General features: G+C 40.7%; 1 protein-coding gene across 4 annotated transcripts in view; it reads left to right on the forward strand.

Annotated features, from left to right (window-relative positions):
• Window positions 1–19,518, forward strand: part of SMARCC1 (SWI/SNF related BAF chromatin remodeling complex subunit C1) — a 165,586-nt gene that overhangs the window by 132,147 nt on the left and 13,921 nt on the right. For all 4 annotated transcript variants that reach the window (XM_070575546.1, XM_070575548.1, XM_070575549.1 and 1 more), the window contains exons 25-26: window positions 6,314–6,448; window positions 17,178–17,439. In XM_070575546.1, the coding sequence (XP_070431647.1) occupies window positions 6,314–6,448; window positions 17,178–17,439 (397 nt within the window). The remainder of the gene's footprint in view (window positions 1–6,313; window positions 6,449–17,177; window positions 17,440–19,518) is intronic.

Here is a 19,518-nt window from a genome sequence, read left to right on the forward strand (position 1 = left end):
CTTCAGTCCCCTGTGAAGGCTTCGTAATTTCCTTCAGAATCTGCTTCTGAGGCCTTTTGACTTATGCTGGATTGACTTGATATGTGTATGACACCAAATCCAGAAATGAGCAAAATTTCTTAGAGTCTTGGTAGCAGAAAGGATGCTGTTCTATGAAAGAAATTACTTTCTTGCAGATCAGAAAAACTCTCTTATGAATAACACTATGAATAATCGTTGAAGTTAAGTCAACAAAAAGGAGGTTCTTCCTCTGGACCTAGAAATACAGGAGATAGAGAAATAGCACGTTAACATATCCATTAAGATTCAACCACCAAAATTCAGAAAGTGAGACAGTACACAGGACCAGGCCTTTCTTTTCAAAGAAAGCTACTCTTCTTTTTCTCCTCTTAGAAACAAGGGTTCCAAGATGGAGGAAGATGAGAGGATGCAGTCCTTTAGTTTTAATAATTGTATAAAGAAAATCAGAGCTTATATTTAAATAAACATTATTATTATTAAGACTTGAAATATGAAAAAGCCAAATTCAGTGTGCAACATTAGTTTTTTTCTCCTGTTTTCACTCAAAACCAGATGTTATTAACCATGTCAGGGAACAGTTCTTATACTTCAGATGGGTAATTTTGATACCTATAAAAAGTTTTTTTAAACTGGACATCAGACTGTATAGTTGTATAAATCTTTAATAATAATCAAACTGCTGTAAAATTTAGAGATTCGAGTTTTGATTTATATTTTCTTTTCTTGAATTTTTTGCTCAATTTCTTTCTTTAGTTTGAAAGCCACAGTTTGTTGACAGTAGTCTCATTCTTCACTCCAAAGTGCCCAGGTTCACTTCTAGAGATTTCTAGTGGTTTTTCTAACCTCGGACACAGGTGAATTCCAGGCTTTTCATAAAGGCTGCCTCTTCTCCTCTTTCTCTAAAATTATTTCCACTTTCTCTAAAATTGCCAAGCAGATGTAAATTGGAGGCTTCCCCTGGCCTTGGCCCTGGAGGGGTGAAAGTCAAGTGAGTGGATAAAATACAATGGAGTAAATACTGTCATTGAGGCTCTGGGAGCCATGATGCAGGGAAGCTACCCAGAGGAAGGGATGCCTAATGCTAAGTCTTACAAGGCAGGTTGGAAGTGGTCCAGTGCAGGCAGAGGGTCTTCCAACAAATGGGCTACCAGGGCATCAGCAGTGTTACAGCTCACAAGTATCAGGCACCTGCCTTGTTCCAGACACTCTTCCAAGTGCATAGTGTGTGCCCTCACAACTACCTTGATGTGGGGACAGTTATTTTCCAGTTTCACAGGAAACAGTCATATAAAGGCAAGGTGACTTCTAGGCCGTGTTCTACAGGCAGTAAGCAGTCTGGCCTCCCTTCCTCCCGTTTCTGTTAACCTCTGTGCAATGTAGCTTAACAAGAGAGAAATAATTCATAGGGCTGGAGGGCCAGAAAACTCTTAGTGTCAAAGGAGACAAGATGAGTACATATAAAATTATCAAAGAACATTTGAAGACATATCTAATTAAGGGCTAAAGCTGGTCCAGTGTAAATTCTCAGCGTAATCAAACCACCCTTAATACATGAGGTAGTAAAATAACATTTGCCTAAACAGCCACGAATTCAGTATCTCTTCTACCTCACACCTTAGGTGTCGCATTTTAAAGTCTTCAAACCAGGATTTTAATCCCTTTCCTACCATATGATAGTTGTATTGCCTTGGACAGGTTTTTCTTCTTCTCATTTTATTTTGAAATAACTATGGATTCATAGAAGTGGCAAAAAATTACAGAGCAGTCCTGTATACTAGTCACCAGTTTCCTCCGGCGCTAACATCTTATTTTTAATGAATCTGGTGTTTTTTATTCTGTTTTTTCCTCTGTGATCTTGTTAATTACAAATACTTTTGTTAGTCTTTTAGTGTTTTTCCTAATGATTACATGATGCATTCTGGAATTATTGCAATTTAATCCAAACTGATTTTACCACTTCTTCAGTTACGCTAGAACCTTAGTTTACTTTTCCCTGTCCACTGCTTCTCAGTTCTTTTCTCCATTTCAGTGTTTTCTTTAATGGAATGGATTGTTTTCCTCCTGTTTAGGAGAACTCCCTTTAGAATTTTTTTCATTGCAGGCCTGCTAGCAATGGCTTCTGTTTTGTTTCTCTTAAAAGGCCTTGATTTCACCTTCATTTTTAAAGTGTATTTTCAGTGGGTATAGAATTCAAGGTTATCACTTATTTTCTTTCAACACTTTTAAAAATGTCATTCCGTTGTCTATTGTGACTGTGGATAAGCCCCCTTAAGCCTTATTGTTGTTACTGTTGGAGGCAATTGAAGGTAATGTGCTTTTCCCCCCCTGGATACTTTTAAGATTGTCTTGGTTTTTTGTACTCTGTGTTGTACTTTGGTGTGATTTTTGTTGTATTTTCTGTCTTTGGCATTTGCTAAACTTCTTAAATCTCTCAGTTGAGTTGTTTCATCTGTTTGAGGAAATTCTCGCCCATTATCTCTTTAAATATTGCTTCTGGGGCCGGCCCAGTGGCGCAACAGTTAAGTGTGCACGTTCTGCTTCAGCGGCCCGGGGTTCGCCGTTTCGGATCCTGGGTGTGGACATGGCACCGCTTGGCAAGCCATGCTGTGGCAGGTGTCCCACATATAAAGTAGAGAAAGATGGGCATGGATGTTAGCTCACGGCCAGTCTTCCTCAGAAAAAAGAGGAGGATTGGCAGATGTTAGCTCAAGGCTAATCTTCCTCAGGAAAAAAAAGAAGAAAAATATTGCTTCCACCTCATTCTCCATCCTCTCCTGTGATTCGATCTACATAAATTTTTAGTGTTACTTTTTGCCCATGTCCCACATCTCTGATATGCTTGGTTATAGTTTTCTTTTTCTTTCTTTTTTTAAAGGTTGGCACCTGAGCTAGCATCTGATGCCAATCTTCTTTTCTTCTTCTTCTTCTCCCCAAAGCTCCCCAGTACATAGTTGTATGTTCTAGTTGTAAGTCCTTCCAGCTGTGGCATGTGGGATGCTGCCTCAGCATGGCTTGATGAGCAGTGCCATGTCCGCACCCAGGATCTGAACCAGCAAAACCCTTGGCTGCCAAAGTGGAGTGTGCAAACTTAACCGCTCAGCCATAGAGCTGGCACCTTGGTTATAGTTTTCTTTTTCATTGTTTTTCTCTCTGCTGCAGTCTGTTTTTTGTTGATCTGTCTTTCACTTCATTAGTGAAGTTTTCTGCTTTTAAACCTAATTGTTGAGTTATTAATTTCAGTTGTTAGTTTTTTAGTCGTATTTTCAATCTGATGTGCCAGTATTCATTATTTTTTTATATATATATGCAAATTCTAAATCTCTGTTGAAATTCTCTTTTCATCCATACCTTCCTGCATTTTCTTGAACATAGTGTATATACTTATTTTAAAGTCCTTGCCTGCTGTGTGCAGTGTCTGTACCATCTATGGATCTGCTTTATTGATTGAATGCCAGATGTGTATAAAAATTTAGATGCTCCAGGTGATGATGTATTCTACATACAATTCAGCCTTCCTCTGTGGTGTTACTAGAATTGAGAAGGGGAGAACTGAGTTGAAGGAAGATGACAGTTCGGTCATTGTCTTTCTGGACTGCCCCTGTTCCTTGGGTGTGACTTTTCAAAACCTTTGATTGAGATTTTTGAGGCAATGTTTATCACCTTAAAAAGGAGTTTGCAGGAATTTCTTTTCTTCCTTAACTTAACTCCTTAGCTTCTCATCCTCTACGTCTTCAGCCTTTGCCAAGTGTCTTGAGATGGTGACCAACTTGTGTTAGAAGTCCTTCAGGTCTCTACCAGTATCACTTCATCCCTAGGTGTGAGTTAGAAGAGTTCTTTATATAGTCTGGATACACGTCTCTCATCACACTATGATTTGCAAATATTTTCTCACAGTCTGAGTTGTGCTTTCACATTCTTAATGGTGTCCTTTTAAGCAGAGATGTTTTCAATTTTAATGAAGTCCAATTTACCAGTCTCCTCTTACCAGTTGTGCTTTGTTGTTATATCTAAGAAATCTTTCCCTTAACCCAAGATCATTTAGATTTACTCCTGTTTTTCTTCTAAGAATTTTTTATGTATGATGTGAGGTAGAGTCCAAATTAATTGTTTTACCTTTGGATACCCAGTTTTCCCAGCACCATCTGTTGACCACCCACTGCTCCCTTTTAAACTTTATTATGGAACTGTTGGAATATATACAGAAGTAGACAAAATAGTATAATGACTTTCTGTACCCATCAGCCAGCTTTGGTTATGAGCATCTTGCCATCTTATTTCATTTGTCCCTGTTTGCTTTTGGCCTCTTGATGGCCCCTGTGAACTTAGGCCTTCTTTCTTAGGTTGAGTCTATGACTTCTGGATCTCATGTCTTTGTCTTTTTCTGGTTTTGCAGTAAGTTACTGGAGCACATCTTTTAATAGCGTGTGTAAGAAGTAAACTTTTTTGAGTCCTTGATTTCAGAAATGTCTGTCTTCTGTACTCACAGTTAATTGATGTAAGTTGCTGTACTTGAAACTTTAGGTTAAAATTCATCATCCCTTACAATTTGGAAGGCGTTTTACCGTTGTCTTCAGTAGTGAAGTTTTGCTTTTGAGAAGTCTGATCCACATTCTGAATTTTTGTTTGTAACCTCTTTTTTTATTGGTTTGCCTTTCTGGAAACTTTTAGGATTTTCACTCTGTCTTGTGTTCTTAAATTTCCATAATTGTTTCTTGCTGTGGATCCTTTTTTAATGTTAATTTTCTTCTTACTTGGTGATTCCTTTCTGTTTGAAAACTTGTGATCTTCAGCTGTGAGAGGAAATATTTTGGCATATTTATTTGATAATATTTGAGGATGTCCCCCAAGTTCCTGCATAAATCTCAAGAAAATAGAACCAAAGCCAGCAGAGTTCTAGAAGTCACAGTCTCATAAAAATAGGCGTAGAAATTGATAACATTAGTCTTCTGCAAAGGCAGGGGCTAGGTGACACAAGTGAGAGAGAGACTTAGTTTTTATTTGACACGTCCTTGTAGACTTTGAATTTTATATCATGTGCATAAATTTCTTAATCAGAAATACAAATTGCATAACTCTTAAGCAGGCTTAAAATCTTGTAATCTTTATTTAAACTTCTGGTGTTATTGATGTAGCTCAGTGTAGCTTAGGGAGGCAGACATGATCATTAATAGTTGTAGACTTATTCATAAACCTGCTCATCGTCACCTTTGGCTTACACGTCTGAATCTTCCCGCAGATGGATCTCCACAGGTAGAAAACTACATTTCTCTTTTTCACCTATGAAAAAGTGAAAAGGAAGGCTCTCATTTAAGTGTAGTCTATCAATTTAGCTCCCAGAAGCCTATATTAAACTCCTAATGCATATTAGCTCCTTCTAGATTCTGTAAGACTGATAAGAAAGCCACTGCATGTTATTTCTCAAAACCTTGTGTAGAAGCAAGATAAGCACATAAATTCAGCAGACAGAATAAAAGTGAATGCAAAGTGGTGTTGGGAGTTCGTTGGTGTAAGCTCTCAGGTACTGTCTGGAGAAGGTGGCATTGATCCCATGCAGATAGTCAGGCCCTTGGCCAAATATGGGGTCCTCTTCCTCTCTGAGTGATGTTGCCTCTTCCTCTCTGTGCTGCTGAGTTGACCAGAGCATGAGTAGGACTCATCATCAGTCGTGTTGCAGGGAAGTGGCACATTCTTCCAGAGTAACTAACTGTCTTGTACCATTTGTTTTTCTTGCTCTGGACCATATCCTCTAAACTAGGGGTGGAATATTGTTCACCGCTCCTCTCCATATACAGTTCCGCTCAACAGAGAGAAGGCAGAGGCTTTGCATCTGAGTGTTGGGTGCTGAGAGAGACCACTGTTTTTTTGCCTGGCCCTGGACACTTCAGAAGGCAGGAAGGATAGTGAGGGGAAGGACAGAGAACTGGGTTGAGGGTATGGGGCAAAGGGATGGTAGATGGGGAGGTATCATCCAGACCACCCGTGTCCTTCTCTTTGCCTATCAGGACCCTGTTTCAGCCTCTCCTTTGATGGGCTCTTTGAAAGGAGTAGTTTACCATGGGAGGAATTTCCTTTAATCTTTAAAAGAGAGTTGATTTATATCTGTAAGTACCAGAAATTCAGGGACAGTTGTTATTTTAAATTGAAATAAATGTTTGGTAGAAACATAGAAAGGGGACATCTAGGGCACCATTCTTAATTACATAATCCCTACTTTGAATAGCAATTGCAGCATTTTGTTACGTTTTTTAAGTAAATGTTTACCTAAATAATTTGAATGGTCTTTTACGTTTAGCACCTGGCTGCTGTGGAGGAAAGGAAGATCAAGTCTCTGGTAGCTCTCCTGGTTGAGACGCAGATGAAGAAGCTAGAGATCAAACTGCGACATTTTGAGGAGCTGGAGACTATCATGGACAGAGAGAAAGAGGCTGTAAGTAAGGGGAGTTTCATAGTGGCTTTTTGACAAAGTCTGACCACCTTTCATAAAATACAAGTTAGATAAAATAAATGGTAGCCTAATTTGTTGGTCTCTGTAACCATCTTCTGTCCTTTTTTCTGTGTTTGCTTTGCCCTTTCAAAAGGGTTATTAGCTAGTGATGATAAATAAAAGGAACTCGGTTCACCTTCATAAAGTTATTGTCCAAACCTCAGCTTCTTATACCTCTCAGCTTTCCAGATGCATGATGTTATCAAATTCTCCCTTCTACAAAAGTTGGATCTTAGACTTATTTTATTACCTACTTGTTACCAATTAAGTAGAATCCATATAGATCCATTATCTGATTGGAGAACTTTCTTGGTTTCCTGTCTTCTTCAGCGTAAATATCAGAAAGTAAGAATTGATCTCATTGTGAGTTAGGAGACTCATTTCTGTGTTCTGTGTTAGCCAGTCTGTCCTCAGAGCTGCTCTTGGGCTCTCACTCTTCCTTCCCTCTCCTGTGTAGTGAAGGGCAGGGGGAGCTAGGCCTGTGCAGAAAGCTCCTAAGCAGGAATTTCTGGGGCAGATGCTTTTGGTAGAAGGATATGGCCCAAACAGGACCAAAAGAATTAAGAAAATGCAAAGAATGAGAAAAGAAGCCACATAAAGTAGGAAACATAGAAGCAGGGGAACATTTGGTTATCTCAAGGGAATTTTTGGAGAATCCAAGATTAAGCTCTTTGGAGAAATTTTTTTTTAATGAGTTGACTAGGAAAGGAATTGATGTCTTTCTAAACAGTCGGCTGAATTTGAGGAATTAGTTGGGACTTTTTCCCTCTGATTATTTTCAATTTTTTATCTGTGTACGAGATAGTGATATCTCTAAATGGTAGAACCTTAAGGTTGAATCGTCCCGAAAGAGTTTTAATTTTAAGGATCTGTTTGCATTTGTTAAGCTATTTCTTAGTGGTCAATCCAAGCAAGTCCTCTGACAGATCTTCATAATGAGTAGCCCGGTGACTATCACAATAGCCCATTTCCATTTTCTCTGCAGACTGGCTCTGCCACTTACATGGGCATCCTGTCCCCATGAGGAAGGAGAGGCTGCTTCAGTAACTCTCCTGCCCACATCCATCCCCAGTTCCCTGGCCCTGTAAGCATTTCTTGTATCCCTGGCCCTCTCCTGCCCAGGAGCTGTTGGCTACCCCAGTCTCATCTCTGCACCAGCCACACCACACCACATGCAGGCTTCCCCCATGGCCTTGTTCTCTGTGCCACCTGTGTGCGTCCTGCTCCTCTGCCAACAAGGCCCTTTTCCCCCCTCTTTGCCCACTTCCTGTGTCCCTCAGCCCTGCACCTGTGGGTGATGTGCCCTCCCATTTTGCTGTTATGGCAGCCTAACAGAGCACTTATATTGTCTTTGCTAACGTACCAGAGTGTATATTCTTCGAGGTCAGAATCAATCAGTGTCTTTATTATTACACAACTGGCACATCATAGGCCCTTGTTTAAGTGTCTGATGAGTGAATGTATGCCAGCATGAGTGTCAGAAAGCTGGAAAAGTGGAAAGAAAGTCCACCCTTGGGGGACTCAGTTTAGTTTAATGGGGAAAGCAGTCAAGAAAACACATGACATAGTGTGTTCAGTGCTCGTATGGGAACAGAGAGGAGGAATACCTGGAACATGGGCAGAGGGAGAAGGCGTTGGAGGGTATTCCTAGACAGGAGCTGGAGCTTGGAGGGATGAGTGTTTGTGTTTATCTTACCCTAATGAGCTGCCCTTTTGTCATTTTACAGATTTTCCTTAGGGGACTTGGGATAACAGAAGGGTATAGTATAATGGATTATTGGCACATGCAGAATTCCAGTGATGATTGGGTAGTTCCCTTCAACCAGATGCCTGGTTGTTCATAAAGCAGAGCTGATGTGTTAGCCTGGAAGATTGGTGTGACCCTGACTGGGCACTTGGAGAACAATGTTTAAATTGTTAAGGGGCTCTTTTCTCAGCTTTTAGTCAAGGTCTCTTCAGAGGGTGAGCCTGCAGATCCCCTGCTCTTTTAAACCACTGAGGGAACTGTCTGTCACCTGGAACAGCAGAGCCCTCAGCCCCCACCCAGCTCTTTCTGCTGATTCCCAGACATCTCTTTACCTTTTAGAATTTCCCTTGTGCTGTGGATTTTTAATATTTATAAAATCTCAAGTTATGTAACTCTACCATGTTTTTCTTACTTGAATCTTTTTTAATGTTAACTTTTAATCAGAGTACATAAAACATTTTACAGAATGGTCTCTGAATAAAACAGCACAGTTGAAAATGTTGGGAAAACATTCTACTGAATCTCTCCACCATGCAAGTTTGCTCTGCTTGAATCCTTTGGTGGTCAGCCTTTGGTGAGCCACCGCCACAGCATGGCCATTGAAAGATAAGTGGTCTAGGTCCATGCCTGGGAACTGAACCCAGGCTGCTGAAGCAGAGCTCACCGGACTTAACCATTAGACCACCGGGGCTGGCCCGTCAACCTGCCTTTTCTTCATCACAATTTGGGGCAGGAAAATTCTTTGTATGGCATAGTCCCTAGCCCTAGACACTAAATGTCAGTAGTACAACTGTATTAGCTATTTATTGCTATATAAAAAATTATCCCAAAGCTTAGTGACTGAAAATAATATCTCACACGGTTTCTGAGGGTTAGGAATCTTCAGAGCAGCTTAGCTGGGTGGTTCAGGCTCAAGATGTCTCACAAGGTTGCAGTTTTCTTAAGGTTCACCTGGGGCTAGAGGATGTACCTGCAAGTTTATTCATGTGGCTGTTGGGAGGAGGCTTCAGTTCCCTGCCACTTGGGCCTTTCCATAGCACTACTTGTGAAATCCCCAGAGTAGGTGATGGAAAGAGCAAGGACATGAAAGCACTCAAACTGGAAGTCACAGTGTCTGTTATAACCTAAAGTTGGAAGTCACATCCCTTCACTTCTGCTGCATTCTCTCTGTCACACAGACCAACCCCGGTTCGGGAGTGGGTAGAGGGGTAGACAGAGTTGTGTGGGGAAGGTGTAAATGTTAGGAAATGGGATTGTTGAGGGCCAGCTTGGAGGTTCACTCTCACAACATTCAAAAGGAGTCCTACAAACTTCAGAAGGTCTCTCGTTCATGTCATGGACTACTAAGACATAACCTGTTTTCTCCACCCTAGCGCTTGTATGTGGTCCTTTCCTGTGGGCAAGCACAGCCGTGGCTTTTTTCCTACCAGTGATTTCTGCACAGGCCTGTTATGAGAACTGAATGAGAGAAGTATAGTGTGTGCCTGGCTCAGTGCCTAGAACACATAGCGTTCAGTAAACCTTTGTATTTCTCCCTTGATGCAAACCAGTAAACAATTATGTAGTAAATTCTTCATATTTATAAGTCTTTGTTGGCTTTATCAACGTTTATTGGACCAGTCACTGGGCTAACTCACTTCATAGGGGTTTCTCATGTAAGATCTCAGAAACTCTATGAGGAAGGCATTAGCAAGAAAATACTGGTTGCTTTGACTCTCCTTGGACAAGAATCCAGCAGGCTGTTTGCTGGGAACATTAGGGCCATTTCTTTGTTAATCCTTACAGACTGAGAGACTGGAGCTTGGACACAGTGTGTTATGTACCTCAGATACAACAGTTCATTAATGATAGAGCCAGGTCTCAAACCGGCGTTTGTCAGCTCTGTGCTTTTAATCTAGCACTTTATAGAGAATTGAGATGTTCTTAGCTCATTTTAACCAGCGTCCCTGAGATTTACAAGGTTTTATCATTCCTCTATTATGACTCAAGAAAGTTGGGACTGCAAAGTGATCAGGTCAGCTAGGGGCTGACCTTCCAGCTCACTGCCTAATGTTCTTCTGCCTACCACTCTGCCTCAGTTCACCTTAGGGTACAGTCCTGCTCATCTTTACCTAGTGAGCAGGGGCTTTAGGACATACTCTTTTTGAATTAAACATTTGGTTTTGTTTATATAGCAATAGATTTCAAAAATCTTTTCTTAGACTTTAAGAATCAGATAAGTTTCTTTTTTCTCTAATGACTTAAAATCAGATGTTCTCTTGAGTCTTAAGTATTTAGTAATTAAGAATAAGGAGGGGCTGGCCCCGTGGCCGAATGGTTAAGTTGGCATGCTCCGCTTCAGCGGCCCAGGGTTTCGCCAGTTCAGATCCTGGGTGCGGAACTAGCACCACTCATCAGGCCATGCTGTGGCAGTGTCCCACATAACACAACCAGAAGGACCCATAACTAAAATATACAACTATGTACTCGAGGGCCTTGGAGAGAAGAAGAAAATAAATTAAAAAAAAAAAAGATTAGCAACAGGTGTTAGCTCAGGTGCCAATCTTTAAAAAAAAAAGGCGGGGGGAGGGGGGGGCGGGGAGCCGGCCCAGTGGCGCAGTGTTAAGTTCGCACATTCCGCTTCTCGGCGGCCCGGGGTTCGCTGGTTCAGATCCCGGCTGCGGACATGGCACTGCTTGGCACGCCATGCTGTGGTAGGCGTTCCACATATAAAGTAGAGGAAGATGGGCACGGATGTTAGCTCAGGGCCAGTCTTCCTCAGCAAAAAGAGGAGGACTGGCAGTAGTTAGCTCAGGGCTAATCTTCCTCAAAAAAAGAGATAAAAAATTTTTTTTTTCTGCTTTATGTCCCCAAACCCCCCTTGTAAACAGTTGTATATCTTAGTTGCACGTCCTTCTAGTTGTGGGATGTAAAAAGATAAAAATTTTAAATCTTACAGATACAGCTCTAATTAGAACTCAGTAGCTATTGTTACAGCTTTCTCATAAAGTACTGATATTGGAGGAAGTCAATTATGGGACATACTGAGTCAGTCTGTCAGGGAAATGACATGATAAAGAGTATTGCCTCTAGTAAAGGAGAGGATGCTGAGCTGGCACTGAGTTCACAACTCAGAGGACCTGCCCAACTGAGCAGCCTTCAGTGCCAGGCAAATAGCACATATAAGTCAAGAGAATAGGTTTCAGACGTGGGCTGTGTTCGGGACTGGAACCACTTGGAGAAAACTGCAAGGCCTGGGCCCTGCCTAAAGCATTCCCATTTGGATTAAGAAAAATACTTTGAGGCCAGTGAGGATGGATTTATTAGCTGATCCAGTTTATAGCACCTGGACTAAATGCTCTCTGAGTCTCTGAAGTTCATTTGGCTAGGTACAGAAATTGTAAACCTTCAGAAAAGGGAAACATCGTAGGAAACTCAAAGCTATGAGAAACCTGCACCCTTTCTTCAAGGAGGTTGAAGGATGGATGAGACATTGACACATAAGGAGACCAAATACTGTGAGAATGGGGCTGTGGAAATTCAGAGGAGGGGAGGCCATGGTTGGCCTAGATTATCAAGCAAAACTTCTTGGTGGAGGAGGGACTCATCTGAACTGTAAAAGTCCCAAATCCAGAAATGTACAGAGAAAAGCATGGTTGCTGAGGAGACTGAAGGGTCGACCTTCCCAAATGTGGTGGTCTTTGCAGTATAGGTGATGGATTAAGTTCATTTATTCATTCAGCAAATATTTATTGAGCATGTGCTTTGTTCTAGGCGCTCAGAATACAGTGGTGAAGAAAACCGAATGAAACTCTTTGCCTTGTTGTAATCCAAGTAATTAATGAAGGATGTTAGAAGACGTTATGTGCTATATATGTGTATGCATACAAATATACTGTGGATATATACGTACATATCTGTATGTTACGGGCTGGAAAGGGGAGATTGGGAGGGGCAAGAGAGGGATTTCAGTTTTCAATATTATCTGAATGGGCCTTATTGAGAAACTGACAATTGGGCAAGTGCTTCTAAGCACTAGACACAGTCAGTGCAGAGGCTCTAAGGCAGGAGCATGACTGACATGTTTGGGGACTAAGGAGTAAGATCGGTAAGCTACAGCATAAGTGAGTAGGAGGAGATAAGAGGATAAAGTCAGATAATGGTGACCAAATCACAGAAGTCCCTCTAAGCCATCCAGAGGCTTTTCATTTTGCTCTAATTAGAATGTGAAATAATGGCAGAGCCTATTTTATGCATTCCATAAAAACATGGAATAAATACAGAGGCCTGGCACGATCTTCCTTACATTTCAGCAGAGGTCAGTCTTACCTGCTGTGTTGTGGGGAATAAACTTCAATGTGGCAAGGTTAGAAAAGGGGAGACTGATGAGGAGGCTGTTAAAATAATCCACATAAGATGCTGGGGGCTTGGACCAGGGTCGCAGCCATGGGAGTGAAGAGAATGGTCAAGTTCTGGATAGACTTTAAAGGTACTGCTAATAGCATAGCCTCACACACAGAATGTAGGTTTAGAGAAATTTGTTGTACGTTATGGCAAATTAAGGAAGAAAGAACAAAAAGCCAAAAAGTGAATTTCATACTGCCCCAGGAGAATTGTATGTAACTTTGTTTTTTGGTATTTGTAGTGATTCATCTCTATGCTGCCTGTCGTATGATTGAATCTGTTGTTAGATATGCACCATGTGTTATGGGTAGTTTTAGTTGAGATTAAGAAAGCTGTACCTAGTAGTATGTTTATTTCTGAATCAAAAAAGACACATGGCCTCAGGAAGCAAGCCCGTTGCAACAAGGACAGAATGACCAGTCACAATGATGGTGCCTGCTCTCCCTTTGGGTTTCTGCCTCCAGAAGCACTCGCGAAAGTAGCAAGATGCTGTTACGTTGTTTTGTTTTGCCATAGCTGTTAAGAGGAATGAAGATGGGTGCTTTGGACTTGGTTTTTCTTAAGTGAGTGTCTAGTCACTGACACCAGACGTTTTTAAGAAAGGTGTGATTATTTACTTAAGTTCTGAGGCCAGCGAGTCAGAGGCTTCAAGTCTCAGAGCTGTTTAGTCCTTGGCAGTGTGGATGGATTTTTGTGTCCCCCACCTTCTTTCCCGCCCCTCCTCCCCGCTTTATTCGAATGAAGTTGGGGCGAGAGCTTTGTGTGAACTTCAGCTGCACTTGCAGCTGTGTCTGCATTTGGTGTCTTGGTGTAGAAAAGTGCTCTGTTGTGTTCAGGTTCCGCTTGGATTCGGCTGCTTTATGTGCTGTCATGTGTAGGAGTGAAGGGGGAGAGGAAGGCAGAATTTGAATGTAGTGGGGGGATATGTCTTCAGAGCCGGGCCAGAGGCAGCTTTGTATGAAATTGAGTCTCTAGAGCCAGACTGGAGCCATTAAAGAAAGTGAACAGAGTATTAATACTCTATTTGCATGAGTAATTTACACTGTTCAGTTCAGCTATTTGGACTTTATCCACAGTTTTAGGAAATGGAAAAGGGAGAGAAGAAAATCAAGGTATCTAATGTATAACTTGGGTACTTTTTAGTATTTTGGTTTTTGATTACAAAAATAACGTGTGGTGAAAATTATTTTGAAATAATGAAGAAATGAATAAATTAAAAAGTCTCTCCTGCCCTCAGTTTTCTTCCGAGTAATAATCAGTGTTTAATAGTATGGTGTCTTCCAGAACATATTCAGTGGCATATAACATGTTTATACATGGACACAAGTTTTTTTAAATATAATTGGGATTATGTTATAAATATTGTTGCAGCTTGCTTTTTTTTTTTAAACTCTGTGTATCTCAGACATAATTGTGCATCAGAAATAATACTTTAATGACTGTCCTTAAACACACATACATACAGTTTTCTAGGACAGATTTCTAGACCTAGAATCACTGGGTCATTGGTTAAGGGCATTTAAAATTTGCTCAATACTGTTATCCTCTCCTCAAAAATTCCCAGTTCACATTCTTTCTGATTGCCACAAGAGTAAATGCAGTCTTCAATTGGACTCAATAACAATAAGGTATCCACAAAAACAGAGGTATCTCTCCTGTATGATGAGGCCAGGATATGTCCATAAGCTCTGCTGCATGTGCCCCAGAGGAGAGATGACCCTGGAGCCAGTTGGTAGCCTGCTATCTGGGAGTCCTCTCACTTCAGACGACCTATTCACCCCACACGGGAGCTTAAACTTAAACTGGGTTGTTTTTTAGGGGGGATGTGTATGTATGTGTGTGTGTGTGTATTTAATCACTTTACCTTTTTAATTCTTCTAATTACTTTCTTTTAATTACCTTCTGTGTTTTGAAATGACAAATGAGCTCAGGAAAAAATAGTGTAATTGAGTTAGTTCACTCGTAGACAAGGAAAATTGGGCACATTTTTCTTTCCAAGGTTAATGCCTTAATACTAACATCAGCTCCCAAAGAAAGACTGATTTGGTAAAACAAAACAAAAAAACCACTGAGCTGGGTGCCACAGAGACTGAAATTTCCCTTTAGAGACACAAAATCTCCCTCTAGTAACAGTTTAGCTTCTTTATAAAGCAGATCTTGACCTAAATTCCTATCATTCTTATAGAGATACAGGACTTCTGCCAAGCTGTCCAGACCTGATAGTGGCTCAACAAAAACATAGGTAGGAGGTCCTTTTCTGGCAACCTCTTAAGTTTAACCTCAGCAAAGTCCTAAATTTCCTAGAAAGAATGGCTAGAAGAAAGCAAAAACTAGGCCCTCTAGGTGGAATCTGTAGATCTATTTTTTATTAGTGTACCTCTTATTTACATTATATCACTGATTGGTCTTCTTGCAGAGCTGGACTGCCAGAGGATTCTCTCGCTATTTACCTTGCAACTCTCTTCTCATCTTGCAAACAAGGAGAAGTTAAACCAGGCCAGACTTTTCCCTCTTCAGATCACCCTCTCTAGAAAATGAAGAGCCCACACCAGTTCATTAGGGCCATGGTAGCACCGTGTCTCATTCCCTCCTGATAATGCTCAACCGCTCACAAAATGGTTCATTTCAGATCTCCTTCTCCCTAAGGAGACTGCAGGCCAGCTAACCAACACCCAGAACGTGCGCTTTACCATCTCTTCTCTCCATTTCTCCTCCTCTTCACCTGGTCATGCCTCTTCTCTTCACTCTGTCCATGGCCTGTCTTCCTGTACCTCATCTGTCCTTGCATGTTCCCTAGTTGCTTCTCCTGTTAACCATTGATGCTTCTCACTCGGGTCCACAGAGACTTCTCTCCAAGCAGCTCTCTGTTAAAAGCTCAGATTCTTAGGCTAATTCTCATGCATATTCCATTTAGTTTTTGCTAATGATGGTATATAGTATTTATGCACAGAACTGGTTGCTCCTGTAAGCTAAAATGTTAATTTTTCTAACCTATTAAATACCTTGGAATAGTGCTATCCAACAGAAATATAGTGTGAGCCATATATGTCATTTTAAATGTTTAGTAGCCACATTAAAAAAATAAGGTGAGGGGCTGGCCCAGTGGCACAGCGGTTAAGTTCGCACGTTCTGCTTCGACGCCCTGGGGTTCGCTGGTTCGGATCCCGGCTGCAGACATGGCACTGCTTGTCAAGCCATGCTGTGATAGGCATCCCACATATAAAGTAGAGGAAGATGGGCACGGATGTTAGCTCAGGGCCAGTCTTCCTCAGCAAAAAGAGGAGGATTGGTGGCAGATGTTAGCTCAGGGCTAATCTTCCTCAAAAAAGAAAAAAAAGTGAAATTATAATGTTTTATTTAATCCAGTATATATAAAATACTATTTCAACACGTATCAGTATGAAAAATTAATTCTTTTCATACTTAGTCTTCAAAATTCATTGTGTATTTTACGTTTACATCATATCTCATTTCAGATTAGCCACATTTTAAGTGCTCAGGAGCCATTTGTGGCTTGTGGCTGCTGAGTTGGACAGCACAGCTCTAGAAAATGCCTCCCAGTGACTTAGATCTTACTATCGAAAATGGTAGGATGGGACATTATTGAAAAGAAATGGGTCTATTAACCTTCCTTGTGATCTTTATACTGCTTACTTCCAGAAATCTGGATTTTTATTTTCCTTCATGTTCAAGTTGATTTTCTTTTTCAGCCCTGAATTAATTAATTTTGTTAGCATTTAAGGTGGGCTTCATTCTCTGAACTACTGCCAGGCATATGGTTTCTGAATTTCCTGGCACATATAATAATTTATTTCTCTTTAATTTGGGTCCCAGAAAGATTATCTTGAATATTGAAATGCTTATATTCTTCAAACTAAGATTCATGTAAATTTTTATTTAGGCATCTAAAATATACTGCAAATGTGTCACCCAGTATAATTTTGGGTACTTGAAAGCTAAGATTTACAGTGGCTCTGCCAAAGTTCCACATAAAAGAATGTATATCTTTGCAGCTAAAGCTGCATCCACTCATCCAGAGGATTTAACTCTGGTGCCACGTTCTAAAACAGTAACCAAAAGGATCACATCCAGAAGAGAACACCTGGAAAGATTGGGGGGACTTGAAATAATAGCATCTGAGGGACTAGTAAAAGAGCAGGAGGCTTGTTTTACCTGGGGAACATTAAGGTGATCATGGAAACTGCTTTTAGATATCTGAAGGCCTAACAACAAGGAGAGGATTACATGTGTTCTAAGTGGGCCCAGAGAACAATAGCCCCACTGGGTGAAATTTACAAGGAAAGGCAGACCTTATATTTAATGTAGAGAAGACCTTGACTTTGGTAACATGTTACCAAGTAGATATGTGCTACTCAATAAATAATGCCTTTTCTCTTACTGTGGATGTTGCAGGAGGCAAGGGGGCCATGTAACTTTGATAAGGTATAGGGAATTCTTGCATCAGGTAGATGTCCTGTGTGTCGTCCAATCCTTGAGAGCCTCTCTTGGTGTCATTTTTCTTCCCCTTCCTTTTCTTAACAGTTAGAACAACAGAGGCAGCAGTTGCTTACTGAACGCCAAAACTTCCACATGGAACAACTGAAATATGCTGAATTGCGAGCCCGACAGCAAATGGAACAGCAGCAGCATGGGCAGAACCCTCAACAGGCACACCAGCATTCAGGAGGACCTGGCCTGGCAACACTTGGAACAGCAGGGCACCCTGGCATGATGCCTCATCAGCAGCCCCCTCCCTACCCTCTGATGCACCACCAGATGCCGCCACCTCATCCACCCCAGCCAGGTAAAAGGAAGACAGTGCTCGCGGACAAGCCTGGGGTCAGAGCATCAGAGGGGCTAACCACACTGTTGGTGATTTCTGACTTGGACTGTTCAAAATGTCCATTGTCATCCAGGAAATTGTAGGCCAAGTGAGATCTGGTTTTATAGCCATCACCACATAATGCCTGCCGTGTTCTCTTTCTAGGGTCCTCTTGGCATAATACCTTTCCTTGGGTAGGTCAGCCTCTGAATGGGCAACGTTTGCAAAGTTCTTTAAAAGTTCCTCCTTAGATTATCTATGTTTGGTTTTGTTTTGTTTTTTTTTTTACTTACAGACATTTTCAAAGATAGACACCGCAAAAGGAAAAGTACAATGAACTCTCATGACCTGGCTTCCACAAGCATCACTTTTCTGCCATTTTTAACTTTTTGTTATGGAACTGTTCAACTATAGACAAAAGTAGAGAGAATAGTATAATAATCTCCAGTATACCTATTGCACAACTTCAAAATTATCGATATTTCATCTCTTCCTCCTTCTTGCTTTGGGGTGAATGATAGACTTGAAAATGTGTTTCTAATCAATGAGAATCTTATCCTTTGACATAATGTAGTGTTATCACACCCAACAAAAGTAACCATGATTCCTAATATCATTAGTTAGATGTCTTTAAATGCATCACTTGTTTGGATCAGTATTCAAATAAGGTTCATATGTTGCATTTGCTGATAGTGTTCTTAAATCTGTCTTAACGTGTTAACAATTTGTTGACTTTTTTTCTTTTTAAATACCATTTTTTGTGTTGAAGAAACCAGGGTTTTCCACCTGTGGCTGTACCCAATTGTACCCAGAAGGTGCACAGCATCATTTCACTTATCCTTCTCCCCCTTTCCCACCCTTCCACACATCTCCCATAAACCAGAGGATTGCTCTGGATATTTTATCAAATTCAGTTTCACTTTGGGGAGACAGACATTTTTCTTGTAATGTTGGTTGTCTCTCTTGGTGACATTGTTTGGGCAGTGGTTCTGGTGTTGTTAGACTGGTCCATCCCACTACACAGTTGCCCATCAGACTCTCACCTAAGATTTCACCTGCCTTTGGGAATTGCTTCCTAAATCAGTGTTTCATCAGGCATTGCAAAATGGTGAGATTTCTAATTTGTTATTCCTTCTGCATTTATTTATATTTATATTTTATATACATTTTATTTATTTCTATTTTATTCATATTTCTTATTTATATAAGAAATATATTTATATTTCTTCTGCGTTTGTTAGCAGTGATTCTTTTCTTAAAAAACCTTTTCTTTATCAATCACTTGGTTATCCTCAGAATCATTCCTTATAGGAAAAGCTAGATGAATGCATCATTCTTCCCCTTTATCAGTTACCTAATAATGAGTTGCTGCCTCTTCACCATCTTCCCTCTACCCCATCTCCAAAGGTGACCCATAAACGTCTTTTTTTCTTTCTAGCGTGTGAGCATGTTTTTAGTATTGTGAATTTATGTATTTTTGTAGTTTTTTTGTTTAATCTGTTATGGGCATTACTCTCTTTGATGCTCACACTGTCCCATCTTTAGCTTGTTGGAACCCTGTTCGAGGTGACAGCTATTCACCACATTTTTACCACATTGAAATCTGAACTCACAGTTCTTTTAAACTGAAGTACCAACATCTTTAAAAATAAAATGTACCTTTAATTCCAGCCCTACCCCTGCCCCTCATTCCTTCTGTTCTTGGAGGGCAATATGTATGGGTGTATGTTGTGTGTTTTATTCCTCTAGTAATAGTCATCCAATCAGGTTTTTATAATTACTCTGTAGTAATGCCCCAAGTGCCTAGTAGAGCCAAAGTTTGTGCTTCCTGGCATGGGATGCAGATTCTCTGGCCCAGGCATGTAGAGGTGAACTAAGATAAATATAGAGAGACCCTTGGACACCTGAGTAGGTCTCAACATGACTAATGTCACTTGGCCTGACTTCCTCCTATGACAGGTTTTCTAACTCTCGTGGAAACAACCAGGTATGTTTGCCTGAGGAAGCCATGACTGAAAAAACTATGATCTGACAACTTGTATTATCAATCGACATAAATCT

Source organism: Equus przewalskii, chromosome 15, assembly GCF_037783145.1.
Source record: "Equus przewalskii isolate Varuska chromosome 15, EquPr2, whole genome shotgun sequence".
Classification (NCBI taxonomy): Eukaryota; Metazoa; Chordata; class Mammalia; order Perissodactyla; family Equidae; genus Equus; species Equus przewalskii.